Source organism: Ranitomeya variabilis, chromosome 1 (genome assembly GCF_051348905.1).
Source record: "Ranitomeya variabilis isolate aRanVar5 chromosome 1, aRanVar5.hap1, whole genome shotgun sequence".
Classification (NCBI taxonomy): domain Eukaryota; kingdom Metazoa; phylum Chordata; class Amphibia; order Anura; family Dendrobatidae; genus Ranitomeya; species Ranitomeya variabilis.
The window spans coordinates 30,725,891-30,742,100 of record NC_135232.1 but is presented as its reverse complement, the minus strand read 5'-3'; the positions used below and the strand labels follow the sequence as shown (position 1 = coordinate 30,742,100).

The following is a 16,210-nucleotide window of genomic DNA, read 5'->3' as shown; positions in this document are numbered from 1 at the left end:
GCACACAAAATCGATGAAGGCCTGACTCCTGTCAGTAGTGTGGAGAACACGTCTGATGGTGTCGACCCCCAATCGTTGCGGGATGCTGGTGTAAAGATTTACCACATCAATGGACGCCAGGGAGAACCCCGGCCGCCAATGGAACCCCTGTATATGGTTCAGGAATGACTTAGTGTCCCTGGTGTAGGACGGAACAGAGCGAAGAAGTGGACGCAGTAACCACTCCAAATATTGGGACAGGGGTTCAGTCAAGGACCCTATCCCCGACACAATTGGTCTCCCGGGGGGTTGGGTGATTGACTTGTGTACCTTCGGGAGGTAATACCAGTATGGTTTGGTGGGAAATTGTGGAAAAAGTTTTTCGGCTTTTTTCTGAGTGATTATCTGTTGTTCCACAGCTATCCTCAAAAAAGATTGTAATTCCCCTTTAAAAAATTTTTTGTGGGGTCCCCAGGCAATTTGCGGTATACATCCACGTCTGAGAGTTGCCGTGCCGCTTCGGACAAATATGCCTCCTTAGGCAGCAAGACGGTCCTTCCCCCCTTTGTCGGCTGGGCGTATAATCACATCAGACCAACCTGCCATCTCTTTTAAGGCTGTCTTTTCAGAGGCTCCCAAGTTGTCTGGTGCCTCTTTGTAAATTAAGGCTTCGATGTCTTTCAGGACTAATGTCTCAATTAGATCAGCCATATTTCCTGGAGAGGTTTGTGGCATGAATGTCGATGGAACGCCACCGACAAAGGGGGTGGGATCGTCAGATGGACCTGCGTTCTGCGTCACGACGGATTCATTGATACCAAGCAACAGAGCGGCATCGTCATGAAAATTGGCTAATGCTTCTTCGGTGGTTCCTGCAAAAAAAACCAATGGTCCTATTATACAAGGACGTTCTCCTTCCCGTATAGTAGTGTGAGTAGAGCCAGATGAAAAAGTCTTATAGAGATGAATTTTCCTTATAGCTTTAAAAAGATCAATTTGAAATTCTACAAAGTCGAACCTATCTGGGATACAATAATTCAAGCCTTTAGCTAATAAGGAATATTGTGCTGGTTCTAGTACCCGGTTCGTGAGGTTGAGGACACAATCCTCCGGTGGCAAAGGTGTTAATGTCCCTGCTGTGCCCGTCCCAGCACTCACCAGCAAGGTGCGGTTACAATCCTTTATTGCAGACGAAACTTCATAACAGCATTTTCACGGCATCGGGGGATGTGCAAAGGAGGTGAGCAGGGAACGACGACGGTAACCGTTTCACGCTAATCCAGCGCTTCTACATGTCTAGTGTGCTGGGAAGTGACGCCAGTAGAAATAGGTTGGTCTGAAATGACCCATCGTCTGCAATAAAGGATTGTAACCGCACCTTGCTGGTGAGTGCTGCCGCATCTTTCTTCAGTTCATATGTTGACACAGACTTTGTTTCTTGCGAGCACCTCCAGCAGTGAAGTGAGACACCATTCATTTAATACACACCGGGGTTGGACTGCAGTTTCTCGCTCTCATTTCAGAAGCTGTGCGGCTCTACCTTTTTTCTACTATGTACCATATAGGAATCCGGCAGCTGTCAGACACATGACCAGTCTATTATGTGTATGTGTGAGCTAATATATACTGCCGGGGGGAGGGCTTCCTGTTGGCTGGGGATTTATCAGGCTACCAATTTAGCTTACAAATACTGAGGTAAAAATACTGACCAAATAATGTGTGAACAAGGTCTAATACAGGAGGAGATGACATACAGCTACATACTATATACAGGGGAGATGACACACAGGTATATACTATATATAGGAGCAGATAACACACAGGTATATACTATATACAGGAGGAGATGACATACAGGTATATACTATATACAGGAAGAGATGACATACAGGTATATACTACATAGAGGAGATGACACAGGTATATACTATATACAGGAGGAGATGACATACAGGTATATACTATATAAAAGAAGAGATGACACATAAGTATATACAGGAGGAGATGACATACAGCAGGTATATACTATATACAGGGGAGATGACATACAGGCATATACTATATACAGGAGGAGATGACATACAGCAGGTATATACTATTTACAGGGGAGATGACATACAGGTATATACTACAGTATATACAGGGGATATGACATACAGGTATATACTATATACAGGAGATGACATACAGGTGTATACTATATATAAGGGAGATGACAAACATGTATATACTGAGGGGAAAATGAGAGGTGTGAGGTGAAAATGAGAGGTGTGAGGTGAAAATGAGAGGTGTGAGGTGAAAATGAAAAGGTGTGAGTGCAAAATGAGAGGAATGAGGGAAAATAGTGGAGTGATCGGAAAATGACAGATGTGAGGTCGAAATGAGAGCAGTGAGGGGGGAATGAGAGGAATGAGGGGGAAAATAAGAGGAGTGAGGGGGGATAATGAGAGGCGTGAGGGAGAAAATGAGAGATGTGAGGGGGAAAATGAGAGGCGTGATGGGAAAATGAGAGAAGTGAGGTGCTAAATGAGAGGCCTGATGGGAATATAAGAGAAGTGAGGTGCTATAACTAACCACAGATATTTACTATGCCCAGGCAACACCGGGCTCTTCAGATAGTATATATATATATCTACCTATACCATGTGTAAACATTTATTTTATCTATTCTATTCTGTCAGTGTGATTTTACTGTACACCGCACTAAATTACCGGCTTTTCTATAGAACACCGCTGCGTATTTCTCGCAAGTCACACTGATGGTCCATGTGTAATCCGTATTTTTCTCGCCCCCATAAACTTTCATTGGCGGATTTTTTGCGCAATACGGTGACAAACGCAGCATGCTGCGATTTTCTACGCCCGTAAAATACGGCTGCAAAATACACAGCAGATAGGAGCTGCCCCACAGAGAATCATTGGTCCATGTGCAATGCGTCCGTAAAACTCTCTAGTGTGACGCCGGCCTTAAAGTAATGATGTACAATAGCAAATTATATTGTGGTACCATTTTTAGTCAGAAAAATCGATGTGAATACTTTTATGCCCAACGATGACAAAAGTTTTCTCAGAGTGATACCTTTATTGGCTAACCAGAAAATATTACCGTATATGTTTCCAAACTTTCAGAGCACAGAGGCCCTTCTTCAGACAAGACTACAAATAAATTAATAAGAAAAATAGATATTACAGTAGGACATTTGTTTGAGGCTGAGAGGGGTGATGCCTCCTAAAGATAAGCCAAGGAAATCAAATTAGGCATTCTCTTACAAATGAAGAGGCGGTGGGAATATTCTTAGTTATCTGGAGTCCATCTCATTTTTTATGGGTTTAATGTAGAAAAAAATCAATCATGCCATTTTTTACGCCAATTACTGTAAATAATTTGATCGCTGTGTTGTGCGGATCGTTACTATTACAGGGATTCCATATCTGTCTGTTAGTTGCTGATTTGAGATGTTTATTTTTTATTTTTTAAAAAGTGCATTAAAAAAGTCCTTATTGTAATAGTTTTTCATTATTTTTTAGTAATTTTGTAGGAAGAAAAAATATGACTTTTATTTTTTCTCTAAAATATAGAGAAATAGAAATGCACTGCTATATACAGAGTTCCTGTGTATAATTTCACTAGTGATCACTGTATTACCTGTACACGGACCCTGCGGCTTCACAGGGAGATTCTACCTCCTCTCAGGGATGGACATGTCATTGGTGCAACCTCTATAGCCACAGAGTATATCCTATTGTGTGACCTGTGCTATTAAAAGAGACACTACCCTGTTGTTTCCATCAATAAAGGAGTATTACGCATGTAAGTTCCCACCTGTGTCTAGTAGCCTCTAATTGCACTAACACCACGGGCGCTCCAATACCAGCACCCAGACATCACATCTACACGAGGGAACTGTTTACGGGTCCAGCATTCCACTTCAGCTATGGTGATATTACCATCTGCTGCCAGTGGAACTACATGCCCCAGCTGGTCCCTCTGCAACATCTGGAGCCTTCTCCGCGGCTCTTCATATTAGCACCTAAGTACACTATTTTGCAGTTACACTGACGTGGATTCTGGCCCATGATTTTGGTTTGGCTTATGATATTAGTGGTAGTACAGTACTTCTTGTTAATGATCAGTATGGTGGTATTATTTAGCAACAACTGAATATGTTAGTAATAAGGGTCATGGTGTTAGTTTGCGGTATTTGTATGTGGTTATATTGGTGCTACTAGTCATGGTATAGTGGACTTTTCACAGTAACAATATGGAGAAAACATGGTTCTACATATTTTCAAAAGTTGTAGGTTCAGTGATGAAATGAGCAATTTCTTAATGATTTTGACCTCCTGAATGCAAATCTGACAATGAAAATTTTTAGTTGGCTCCTATTTCTATGATATTATAGAGTTTTCCTTTTACTGCTACATGTAATTAACACATAAAAGTTCCAGTACTTCGAAACATTATTATTTTTGCAAATATAAAGTTGAAGAATATTTTTTATGACAATTTTCTGATATTTATTTAGAGTATGGGTGGGGAAACTTGTTTGTGCTAAGGTCCATTTGGATACTTATACCATTCTTCAGGGGCCGTACAAACCACTTGCTAACTCCGCCCACGAAGTACGTCCTGATGCTGCCACTGGTGTAAGACATAATCTTTCATTGCACATCCCTCAGCGTTCAGTAGTAAACACTGCATGAGCATGCCTACATAGCAAAAAGAAGATAAAGGGCTGGCTGCTGTCAAAATGCAGCTTCTGGCCCAAGAACTGCAGTCCCCAAGAATCTGCTCAAAGGCTGGGTAAAAGGTCATCGAGGACCGTAAATGGCCCGCGGGCCTGAGGTTCCCCGCCCCTGATTTAGAAGAAACTTAGCAACAATTCAAATGACTAAAACATGTCTAAACACTGTTGTGAATTATAAACAGTTACAGAAATTGCTCTACAGTATTTGGTCCTTATTCAGTGACAACTCTGTTTTGCTTGTCTCTTGTACTCCTGCATCGGACCATCTCTTACAGTAGTTCATTTTTTGTAATAGTGCAGGCATTAGGTTTGTAACCAGATATATGGGTCACTTTATAATTATTACAGACGTTATTGTGGACATTAATATATCCGTGTCTGGGCATTCCTTTACCTGCGGGTGATACCTGTTTCCAGCTTTGTGGTGTTTTACCCCTATATACAGCATTTCATCAAGTAGTATTGTGTTATGCATTGTTTTAAATATTGTAATAAAATGTATGTTTTACTATAAATATTTGTGATTTCACTCCATCATTTTCTCTATTGGTGTATAAATATCTGTCGATAAAGGGATCAATTTATCTCAAGTGAGGAATTTATTGGTTGCAAATAACTAAAACCTGTCTAAACACTATTGTGAATTATAAACAGTTACAGAAATTGCTCTACAGTAGTGTTGAGCATTCCGATACTGCAAGTATCGGGTATCGGCCGATACTTGCTGTATCGGAATTCCGATACCGAGATCCGATACTTTTGTGGTATCGGGTATCGAAACAACATTAATGTAATAATGTGCAAAAGAGAGAATTAAAATAAAAAATATTGCTATACTCACCTCTCCGACGCAGCCCGGACCTCAGCGAGGGAACCGGCAGCGTTGTTTGTTTAAAATTCGCGCGTTTACTTGGTTACGTGAAGTCCCGGCTTGTGATTGGTCGCGGCGGCCATGTTGCCGGGACGCGGACCAATCACAGCAAGCCGTGACGTAATTTCAGGTCCTTGCAGGATTTTAAAATTACGTTCCGGCGTTGTGATTGGGCGCGTCGTGGTCACATGGGCGACGTAACCAATCACAAGCCGGGACGTCACGGGAGGCTGGACACGCGCACATTTTAAAATGCGCGCGTGTCCAGCCTCCCGTGACGTCCCGGCTTGTGATTGGTCGTGGCGGCCATGTTGCCGGGACGCGGACCAATCACAACGCCGGAACGTAATTTTAAAATCCTGCAGGACCTGAAATTACGTCACGGCTTGCTGTGATTGGTCCGCGTCCCGGCAACATGGCCGCCGCGACCAATCACAAGCCGTGACGTCACGGGAGGCTGGACACGCGCACATTTTAAAATGCGCGCGTCCAGCCTCCCGGCTTGTGATTGGTTGACCGCGATGCAACCAATCACAAGCCGGGACGTCACGGGAGGCTGGACAAGCGCGCATTTTAAAATACGCGCGTGTCCAGCCTCCCGTGACGTCACGGCTTGTGATTGGTTGCGTCGCCCATGTGACTGCGGCGCAACCAATCACAACGCCGGGACGTAATTTTAAAATCCTGCAGGACCTGAAATTACGTGACGGCTTGCTGTGATTGGTCCGCGTCCCGGGAACATGGGCGCCGCGACCAATCACAAGCCGGGACTTCACGTAACCAAGTAAACGCGCAAATTTTAAACAAAGAACGCTGCCGGTTCCCTCGGTAAGGTGCCGGTTCCCTCGGAGAGGTGAGTATAGCAATATTTTTTATTTTAATTCTTTCTTTTACACATTAATATGGTTCCCAGGGCCTGAAGGAGAGTTTCCTCTCCTTCAGACCCTGGGAACCATCAGGAATACCGTCCGATACTTGAGTCCCATTGACTTGTATTGGTATCGGGTATCGGTATCGGATTGGATCCGATACTTTGCCGGTATCGGCCGATACTTTCCGATACCGATACTTTCAAGTATCGGACGGTATCGCTCAACACTACTCTACAGTATTTTGTCCTTATTCAGTGACAACTCTGCTTTGCTTGTCTCTTGTACTCCTGCATCAGACCATCTCTTACAATTGTACAGCAGTAATCTGCGAGCGTTGATGGATTCCATTTTCCTTCATATCTTTTCTCCATAACCACAATATCTTGGTGAAATCTCTCACTGTGCTTGTCGCTCACTGCTCCACAGTTTGGTGGAGAAAAGTCTAGATGCGAATGTAAGAAATGAATCTTTAAGGACATGTTACGGCTAGGATTCTTACACGTTTTGAGGATATTTTCCACCAACTCTTCATATTTATCTGCTCTTGTTTTCCCAAAAATTAGTAACCACCAATGCAAATGCTACCCATGCAGCCTTTTACTTGCACTGCAACAAACGGAGAAACTCCTTAAAGAAGCTTACGAATCTGAGGTCCATTTTAGACTCCTTACTTTATCTTTGCTTCACTAAACCTTGGAAATGTGTCGTTCCATTCATTACATTATGCAGCAAAACAGCTTTTAGGCTTGTTTTGGACAAATCAATGAAGAGCCTTCATTCCTCTGGATTGTGACTGAGCTTCTAGATGTTGTTGCATGTCACAAGATCGCCCTCCATAAAGAAGTATTAGACATGATCTTTATCACGGTTGTGGAACAAAGAAATTCTAACATCGCCCGCTAGGAGATTCCACTGCTGTAGCCGGAACCTAAGGACTCAGCCTTACTCAGATCCAAATGTCTAACAAGATGGTTCAGTTCACTTTGTGTTATAATTTTTGGCTCAGTTCAGGTTGCTGACAGAAAGTCTGAGTCATGAGAAGAAGATGCTCCATGACACCAAGAGCCCTCTTCTTCCTCACTTGTCTTGAGTAAAAAATGTTTCTGGTGCTTTTGAAACTGGTAGTTCTTCTGTATGTGGTACTGGGCGTATTGTAGACAGAAGGTTTGGACCTCGCTGGATATAAAAATTAGAGCTAACCAGCAAATTTAAGCAACAAATTCATTTTAAAAATCAAACATTTTTAGCACCACAAGATGAGTTGAGTTCAACTGTTTTCATCTCTGAACCAATTTGGCTTTAGAGCAGTGTAATTGTTATTTGGCAGCTTTATTGCTATGTCTTTAGTATTACTTAGAAATGTTCTTATTCCTCTGTTTTCTTTGAGACTTTCATATTTTATCTGTATTCTTGTTTTATGGGGGCTAACATATGTAGTTCCAGGCTCTGGCAACAACACATCCTTGTGGGGGAGGCCCAGGTCCACATTCCACTCTGTGGCCCATGTGTCTCTAGTTATGCCATTAGCTATACAATTAGCTATACATTAACTATACAATTACATTTCACATTAGCCAGTCATGACATATTCCAGTATTACCCCATCATCCGCCCAGTATGGACACTACTCACCCCACACGATGTTCAGCGGCTCCTCCAGGCTGCGGTGATCCACATAACAGGAGTATCTGTCGCCATCTTTGGGGGTCACTTCCGCGCTGACCCTGATCTGGTAGGTGCCGTCAGGATTGGGGAGGACGTGTGTGGTCTCATATGAGTGAACCTCGTCCTCCTCGTTCTTTATCCACTTCACATCCACAGCTCGGGGGTGAAATCCGTACACCTGGCAGTGAAGCTTCACGGTGTCACCTTTCTCCTGACCGGACACCTTCACCTGGGGCCGAACTGAGAGAGAAGATATAAATGGGGTCTATGCAGCTAATCACTGTTTTTATAATAATGATTTATAATAATAATAATAATAATAATTTTTATTTATATAGCGGCAACATATTCCACAGCACTTTACAATTAAGCGGGGACATGTACAGACAATAAATTCAATACAAGTTAAGACAATGTAAACAGTGACATTAGGGGTGAGGTCCCTGCTCGGAAGCTTACAATCTACAAGGAAATGGGAGGACACAATAGGTGAAAAGTGCTCGTTATTTCAGGTCTGGTAATTATAATACATAGGGATTTTCATATAAAGCTGCATGATCCAGTCATCAGCCCGTGTGTTTAAGTGCAATAGTCAAGTGTCAAGTGCAGTTATCATGAGCATGGAGGGTGTGGAGACAGATGAATAGTAGGGTGCAGATTTAGAATAATATTTTGATGGATGGAACAGGGCAAAGTTAGTTTACTGAGTAGTTGATGTGGTAGGCTTGTTTGAAGAGATGGGTTTTTAGAGCGCGCTTGAATAGGACGGGGCTAGGTATCAGTCTAATCGTCTGGGGAAGTGCATTCCAGAGAGCTGGCGCAGCACGAGAAAAGTCTTGGAGACGGAGGTGCGAGGTTCGGATTACGGGGGATGTTAGTCCTAGGTCATTTGTAGAATGGAGGGCATGTAGGGCGATAGACAGAGATGAGAGAGGGGATATAAGGTGGTGCAGAACTGTGGAGAGCTTTGTGGGTGAGAGAGATGAGTTTATACTGGACCCTGTAGCGAATGGGTAGCCAGTGTAATGACTGGCACAAGATGGAGGCATCGGTGAAGCGGCTGGACAGAAATATGACCCTTGCTGCAGCATTCAAGGATGGATTGGAGAAGAGAAAGTTTGGTAAGAGGGAGACCGATCAGAAGAGGTTGCAGTAGTCCAGACGAGAATGAATAAGAGCGACAGTAAGAGTCTTAGCAGTTTCAACGGTGAGAAAAGGTCGGATTCTGGAGATGTTTTTAAGATGCAGGTGACAAGAGCGAGTGAGTGATCGGATATAGGGAGTAAAGGACAGTTCGGTGTCGAATATGACCCCAAGACAGAAGGCATGCTGCTTGGGAGTTATGGTTGAACCCTCAAGGGTAATTTCGATGTTGGGAAGAGTGAGGTTAGTAGAAGGGAGAAACACAAGAAGTTCCGTTTTGGAGAGATTTAGTTTCAGGTAGAGGGAGGACATGATGTTAGAGACAGCAGACAGACAATCCTTGGTATTTTGAATTAGGGTAAGGGTGATGTCAGGGGAAGAAGTGTATAATTGGGTGTCATCAGCATAGAGATGATACTGGAACCCAAATCTGCTGATTGTTTGTCCAATAGGGGCCGTGTATAGAGAGAAGAGGAGGGGGCCTAGGACTGAGCCCTGCGGAACCCCAATAGTAAGGGGACGAGGAGAGGAAGAGGAGCCGGCAAAGGATACAGTGAAGGAGCGGTCAGAGAGGTAGGAGGAGAACCAGGAGAGGGCTGTGTCCTTGAGACCTATGGAGCGGAGCATAGTGAGGAGGAGCTGATGATCCACAGTGTCAAATGCGGCAGAAAGATCCAGGAGAATCAGCAGAGAGCAATGACCTTCGGATTTAGCTGTTATTAGATCATTAGAGACTTTAGTGAGGGCAGTTTCAGTGGAGTGTATAGAGCGGAAACCAGATTGTAAGGGGTCGAGAAGAGAGTTATCCGAGAGATAGCGGATTAAACGGGAGTGGACCAAGCGTTCCAGGAGTTTAGAGATGAAGGAAAGGTTAGATACAGGTCTGTAGTTAGCAGTGCAGTCAGATTTATCACTTGTATATAAAATCAGACAATTAAATATATACGGTATATAAAATAAAATGCTATCTCGCCATGAATCTGATCCATAGGTATTCTATTCCATTGTGGCATTTGTTAAAAATATGAAAATAAATTTTACCAAATATCACACTCTGTACACTGTAATGTACTGGGTGGTGGAACCACTGTGCCATGATCTGAGTAGAACCTAGAGAAGCGTGACTAGGTAACTCACCAAGTCAGACCTCGGATACACGAGGCTGACGATATCACAGTCCAAGGAAGGGCGAGATCAGGTGCCACACCAGGACTATTCTTGGGTGGATGGCAGCTGACCCCCAAGGGACAGAAGGCAGGAAGGGCCAGGTATAGTAAACTTGGCTAGCACTGGCTGGCAAGGTATATTCATGATATTGTATGGTATGGTGACTGGCATAATGGACTCACAGGCAGGCAGGTACTGGAGGGCATGATGGATATCTTGTCAGGCAAGTGCAGGCGGGCTGATAGGCAGATGGGCAAGGCTGATAGGCAGGCAGGTGGCATGGCTGATATACAGGACAGGTATATGGGAATACGAGCACTGGAACCTGAGAACTAGTAAGCGTGTTTTAGAAACAGACTAACAACGTTGCACAGGCACTTCCATGCAGGCCCCTTTAAGAAGGAGGGAGAGCGTGCGCGCCCTAAGCACAATGCCCTGGGATCTGCATGCCATGCGCATACCCAGACCTAGGCAGAGCGCGAGAAGGAGAAGAAGCAGCGGGACGTGGAGTGCGGTGGAGAGAGTCAGCATGCAGGGACACCGACGCTACACACGCTTGTATATTCCACCTTCAAAAAATAGCTTGAAAAGTGGAAAATTGTCAAATCCCCACACTACAAAATAAAAAAATATCATCTTCAAACATTGAATGATTTTTTTTACCATTAATTTACAATATTTAAAAAGGTCTCACCAAAGAGCAAATAAGAAAAAGGTGCCTCAAAAACAAGTTGAATAGTGCACCCTAAGGGAACACTAATTGACTTGTTTTTATGACACCTTTTTCTTATTTGGTCTTTGGTGAGACCTTTTTAACCCCTTAAGCCCCGAGGGTGGTTTGCACGTTAATGACCGGGCGAATTTTTACAATTCTGACCACTGTCCCTTTATGAGGTTATAACTCAGGAATGCTTCAACGGATCTTGGTGATTCTGACACAGTTTTCTCATGACATATTGTACTTCATGTTAGTCATAAAATTTATTCGATATAACTTGCGTTTATTTGTGAAAAAAAAACGGAAATTTGCCGAAAATTTTGAAGATTTCGCAATTTTCCAACTTTGAATTTTTATGCCTTTAAATCACAGAGATGTGTCACACAAAATACTTAATAAGTAACATTTCCCACATGTCTACTTCACATCAGCACAATTTTGGAACCAAAATTTTTTTTTGTTAGGGAGTTATAAGGGTTAAAAGTTGACCAGAAATTTCTCATTTTTACAACACCATTTTTTTTTAAGGACCACATCTCATTTGAAGTCATTTTGAGGGGTCTATATGATAGAAAATGACCAAGTGTGACACCATTCTAAAAACTGCACCCCTCAAGGTGCTCAAAACCACATTCAAGAAGTTTATTAACCCTTCAGGTGTTTCACAGGAATTTTTGGAATGTTTAAATAAAAATGAACATTTAACTTTTTTTCACACAAAATTTATTTCAGCTCCAATTTGTTTTATTTTACCAAGGGTAACAGGAGAAAATTGACCCCAAAAGTTGTTGTACAATTTGTCCTGAGTACACCGATACCCGATATGTGGGGTAAACCATTGTTTGGGCGCAGGGCAGAGCTCGGAAGGAAAGGAGCGCCATTTTACTTTTCAATGCAAAATTGACTGGAATTGAGATGGGACGCCATGTTGCGTTTGGAGAGCCCCTGATGTGTTTAAACATTGAAACCCCCCACATGTGACACCATTTTGGAAAGTAGACCCCCTAAGGAACTTATCTAGATGTGTGGTGAGCACTTTGACCCACCAAGTGCTTCACAGAAGTTTATAATGCAGAGCTGTAAAAATAAAAAATCATATTTTTTCACAAAAATCTTTTCGCCCCCAATTTTTTATTTTCCCAAGGGTAAGAGAAGAAATTGGACCCTAAAAGTTGTTGTGCAATTTGTCCTGAATACGCTGATACCCCATATGTGGGGGTAAACCCCTGTTTGGGCGCATGACAGAGCTCGGAAGGGAAGGAGCGCCGTTTGACTTTTCAATGCAAAATTGATTGGAATTGAGATGGGACACCATGTCGCGTTTGGAGAGCCCCTGATGTGCCTAAACATTAAACCCCCCCACAAGTGACACCATTTTGGAAAGTAGACCCCCTAAGGAACTTATCTAGATGTGTTTTGAGAGCTTTGAACTCCCAAGTGTTTCACTACAGTTTATAACGCAGAGCCGTGAAAATATAATTTTTTTTTTCAGAAAAATTATTTTTTAGCCCCTAGTTTTGTATTTTCACAAGGGTAACAGGATAAATTGGAGCCTAAAAGTTGTTGTCCAATTTGTCCTGAGTACGCTGATACCCCATATGTGGGGGGGAACCACTGTTTGGGCACATGGCAGAGCTCGGAAGGGAAGGAGCGCCATGTGGAATGCAGACTTAGATGGATTGGTCTGCAGGTGTCACGTTGCATTTGCAGAGCCCCTGATGCACCTAAACAGTAGAAATCCCCCACGTGACCCCATATTGAAAACTAGACCCCCCAAGGAACTTATCTAGATGTGTTATGAGAACTTTGAACCCCCAAGTGTTTCACTACAGTTTATAACACAGAGCCGTGAAAATAAAAGTTCTTTTTTTTTTTCAGAAAAATTATTTTTTTAGCCCCCAGTTTTGTATTTTCCTAAGGGTAACATGAGAAATTGGACCCCAAAAGTTGTTGTCCAATTTGTCCTGAGTACGCTGATACCCCAAATGTGGGGGGAACCACCGTTTGGGCACATGGCAGAGCTCGGAAGGGAAGGAGCGCCATTTGGAATGCAGACTTAGATGGTTTGGTCTGCAGGTGTCACGTTGCATTTGCAGAGCCCCTGATGTACCCAAACAGTACAAACCCCCCATAAGTGACCCCATATTGGAAACTAGACCTCCCAAGGAACTTATCTAGATGTGTTGTGAGAACTTTGAACCCCAAGTGTTTCACTACAGTTTGTAATGCAGAGCCGTGAAAATAAAAATTCTTTTTTTTTTCACAAAAATGATTATTTAGCCCCCAGTTTTGTATTTTCACAAGGGTAACAGGATAAATTGGATCCTAAAAGTTGTTGTCCAATTTGTCCTGAGTATGCTGATACCCCATATGTGGGGGGGAACCACTGTTTGGGCGCATGGCAGAGCTCGGAAGGGAAGGAGCGCCATTTGGAATGCAGACTTAGAAGGACTGGTCTGCAGGCGTCACGTTGTATTTGCAGAGCGCCTGATGTACCCAAACAGTACAAACCCCCCACAAGTGACCCCATATTGGAAACTAGACCTCCAAAGGAACTTATCTAGATGTGTTGGGAGAACTTTGAACCTCTAAGTGTTTCACTACAGCTTACAACGCAGAGCCGTGAAAATAAAAAATCCTTTTTTTTCCCACAAAAATGATTTTTAGCCCCCCAAATTTTTATTTTCCCAAGGATAACAAGAGAACTTGGACCCCAAAAGTTGTTGTCCAATTTGTCCCGAGTACGCTGATACCCCATATGTTGGGGTAAACCCCTGTTTGGGCGCATGGGAGAGCTCGGAAGTGAAGGAGCACTGTTTTACTTTTTCAATGCAGAATTGGCTGGAATTGAGATCGGACGCCATGTCGCGTTTGGAGAGCCCCTGATGTGCCTGAACAGTGGAAACCCCCCAATTATAACTGAAACCCTAATCCAAACACACCCCTAACCCTAATCCCAACGGTAACCCTAACCACACCCCTGACACACCCCTAACTCTAATCCCAACCCTAATCCCAACCGTAAATGTAATCCAAACCCTAACCCTAACTTTAACCCCAACCCTATCCCTAACTTTACCCCCAACCCTAACTTTAACTCCAACCCTAGCCCCAACCCTAACCCTAACCCTAGCCCTAACACTAACTCTAACACTAGCCCTAACCCTAGCCCTAACCCTAACCCTAGCCCTAACCCTAGCCCTAACCCTAGCCCTAACCCTAGCCCTAATGGAAATAAATACATTTTTTTAATTTTATTATTTTTCCCTATTTAAGGGGGTGATGAAGGGTGGTTTGATTTACTTTTATAGCGTTTTTTATATCGGATTTTTATGACTGGCAGCTGTCAGACACTAAAAGACGCTTTTTACAGCAAAAAAGTGTTTGCGTCTCCACATTTTGAGACCTATAATTTTTCCATCTTTTGGTCCACAGAGTCATGTGAGGTCTTGTTTTTTGCGGGACGAGTTGACGTTTTTATTGGTAACATTTTCGTACACGTTACAGTTTTTGATCACTTTTTATTCCGATTTTTGTGAGGCAGAATGACCAAAAACTAGCTATTCATGAATTTATTTTGGGGGAGGCGTTTATACCGTTCCACGTTTGGTAAAATTGATAAAGCAGTTTTATTCTTCGGGTCAGTACGATTACAGCGATATCTCATTTATATCATTTTTTTATGTTTTGGAGCGTTTTATACGATAAAAGCTATTTTATATAAAAAATAATTATTTTGGCATCGCTATATTCTGAGGACTATAACTTTTTTATTTTTTTGGTTATGATGCTATATTGCGGCTCGTTTTTTGCGGGACAAGATGGCGTTTTCAGCGGTACCATGGATATTTATATCCATCTTATTGATCGCGTGTTATTCCACTTTTTGTTCGGCGGTATGATAATAAAGCGTTGTTTTTTGGCTCGTTTTTTTTTTTTTCTGAAGGGGTTAACTAGTGGGACAGTTTCATAGGTCGGGTCGTTACGGACGTGGCGATACTAAATATGTGTACTTTTATTGTTTTTTTTGTTTTTTTTTTAGATAAAGAAATGTATTTATGGGAATAATATTTTTTTTTCTTCTTTATTTAGGAATTTTTTTTATTATTTTTTTTTTACACATATGGAAATTTTTTAAAATTTTTTTTTACTTTGTCCCGGGGGGGGGGACATCACAGATCGCCGATCTGACAGTTTGTCAGATCGGTGATCTGACATACAGCCGTGCAGGCTTACCAGCGCCTGCACGGCACCCGGAAGTACTCCCTGCAGGACCCGGATGCAGCCCCGCGGCCATTTTGGATCCGGGGACTGCAGGGAGGAGACGCTCGGTACAAGGTGAGTACTCCCTCCCTGCGCGATGCTTCCCTTTACCGCCGGTACACTGCGATCATGTTTGATCGCGGTGTGACGGGGGTTAATGTGCCGGGGGCGGTCCGTGACCGCTCCTGGCACATAGTGCCGGATGTCAGCTGCGATAGGCAGCTGACACCCGGCCGCGATCGGCCGCGCTCCCCCCCGTGAGCGCGGTCGATCGCTATGACGTACTATCCCGTCGGTGGGAATTAAGGCCCACCCCACCTCGACGGTATAGTACGTCATATGGGATTAAGGGGTTAAATATTCTAAATTTAAAGCTAAGCTTTAGGTCCTAATTGCTGATATTCATTGCTCATTATATTTGGACACTATTTATATTCCTTTGATATTGGTTTCTCTTTTTTACCTATATTACTAGTAAAAGGGAATTACAGTTTTCAAAGCCTTGGTTGAAAACCTCTATTGGAATGTTGCATCACATGCAATCATATTGGATTTTTGCATTTGTGCAATTTTCATATCCCTTTACATTTTCTTTGCAATTTGCATTCACTTCTTGTAAAAATTTGATATAAAAATACTTATTGAAACATGCTACTAAAATATGTTGTGGACAATCAGGTAATGATGCTTAAATTGATTATTCCACAGGTGTATCAATATATTTGAACAGATCTCTATATAGAGGTATACAATAAATCTCCTTAATCACCCTAATTTCTTTATA

General features: G+C 42.7%; 1 protein-coding gene across 1 annotated transcript in view; it reads right to left on the bottom strand.

The window, feature by feature from the left end:
- Positions 1-16,210, bottom strand: part of LOC143803945 (class I histocompatibility antigen, F10 alpha chain-like) — a 165,229-nt gene that overhangs the window by 44,790 nt on the left and 104,229 nt on the right. The window contains exon 4 of the mRNA XM_077281700.1: positions 8,103-8,375. Coding sequence (XP_077137815.1) covers positions 8,103-8,375 — 273 coding nt within the window. The remainder of the gene's footprint in view (positions 1-8,102; positions 8,376-16,210) is intronic.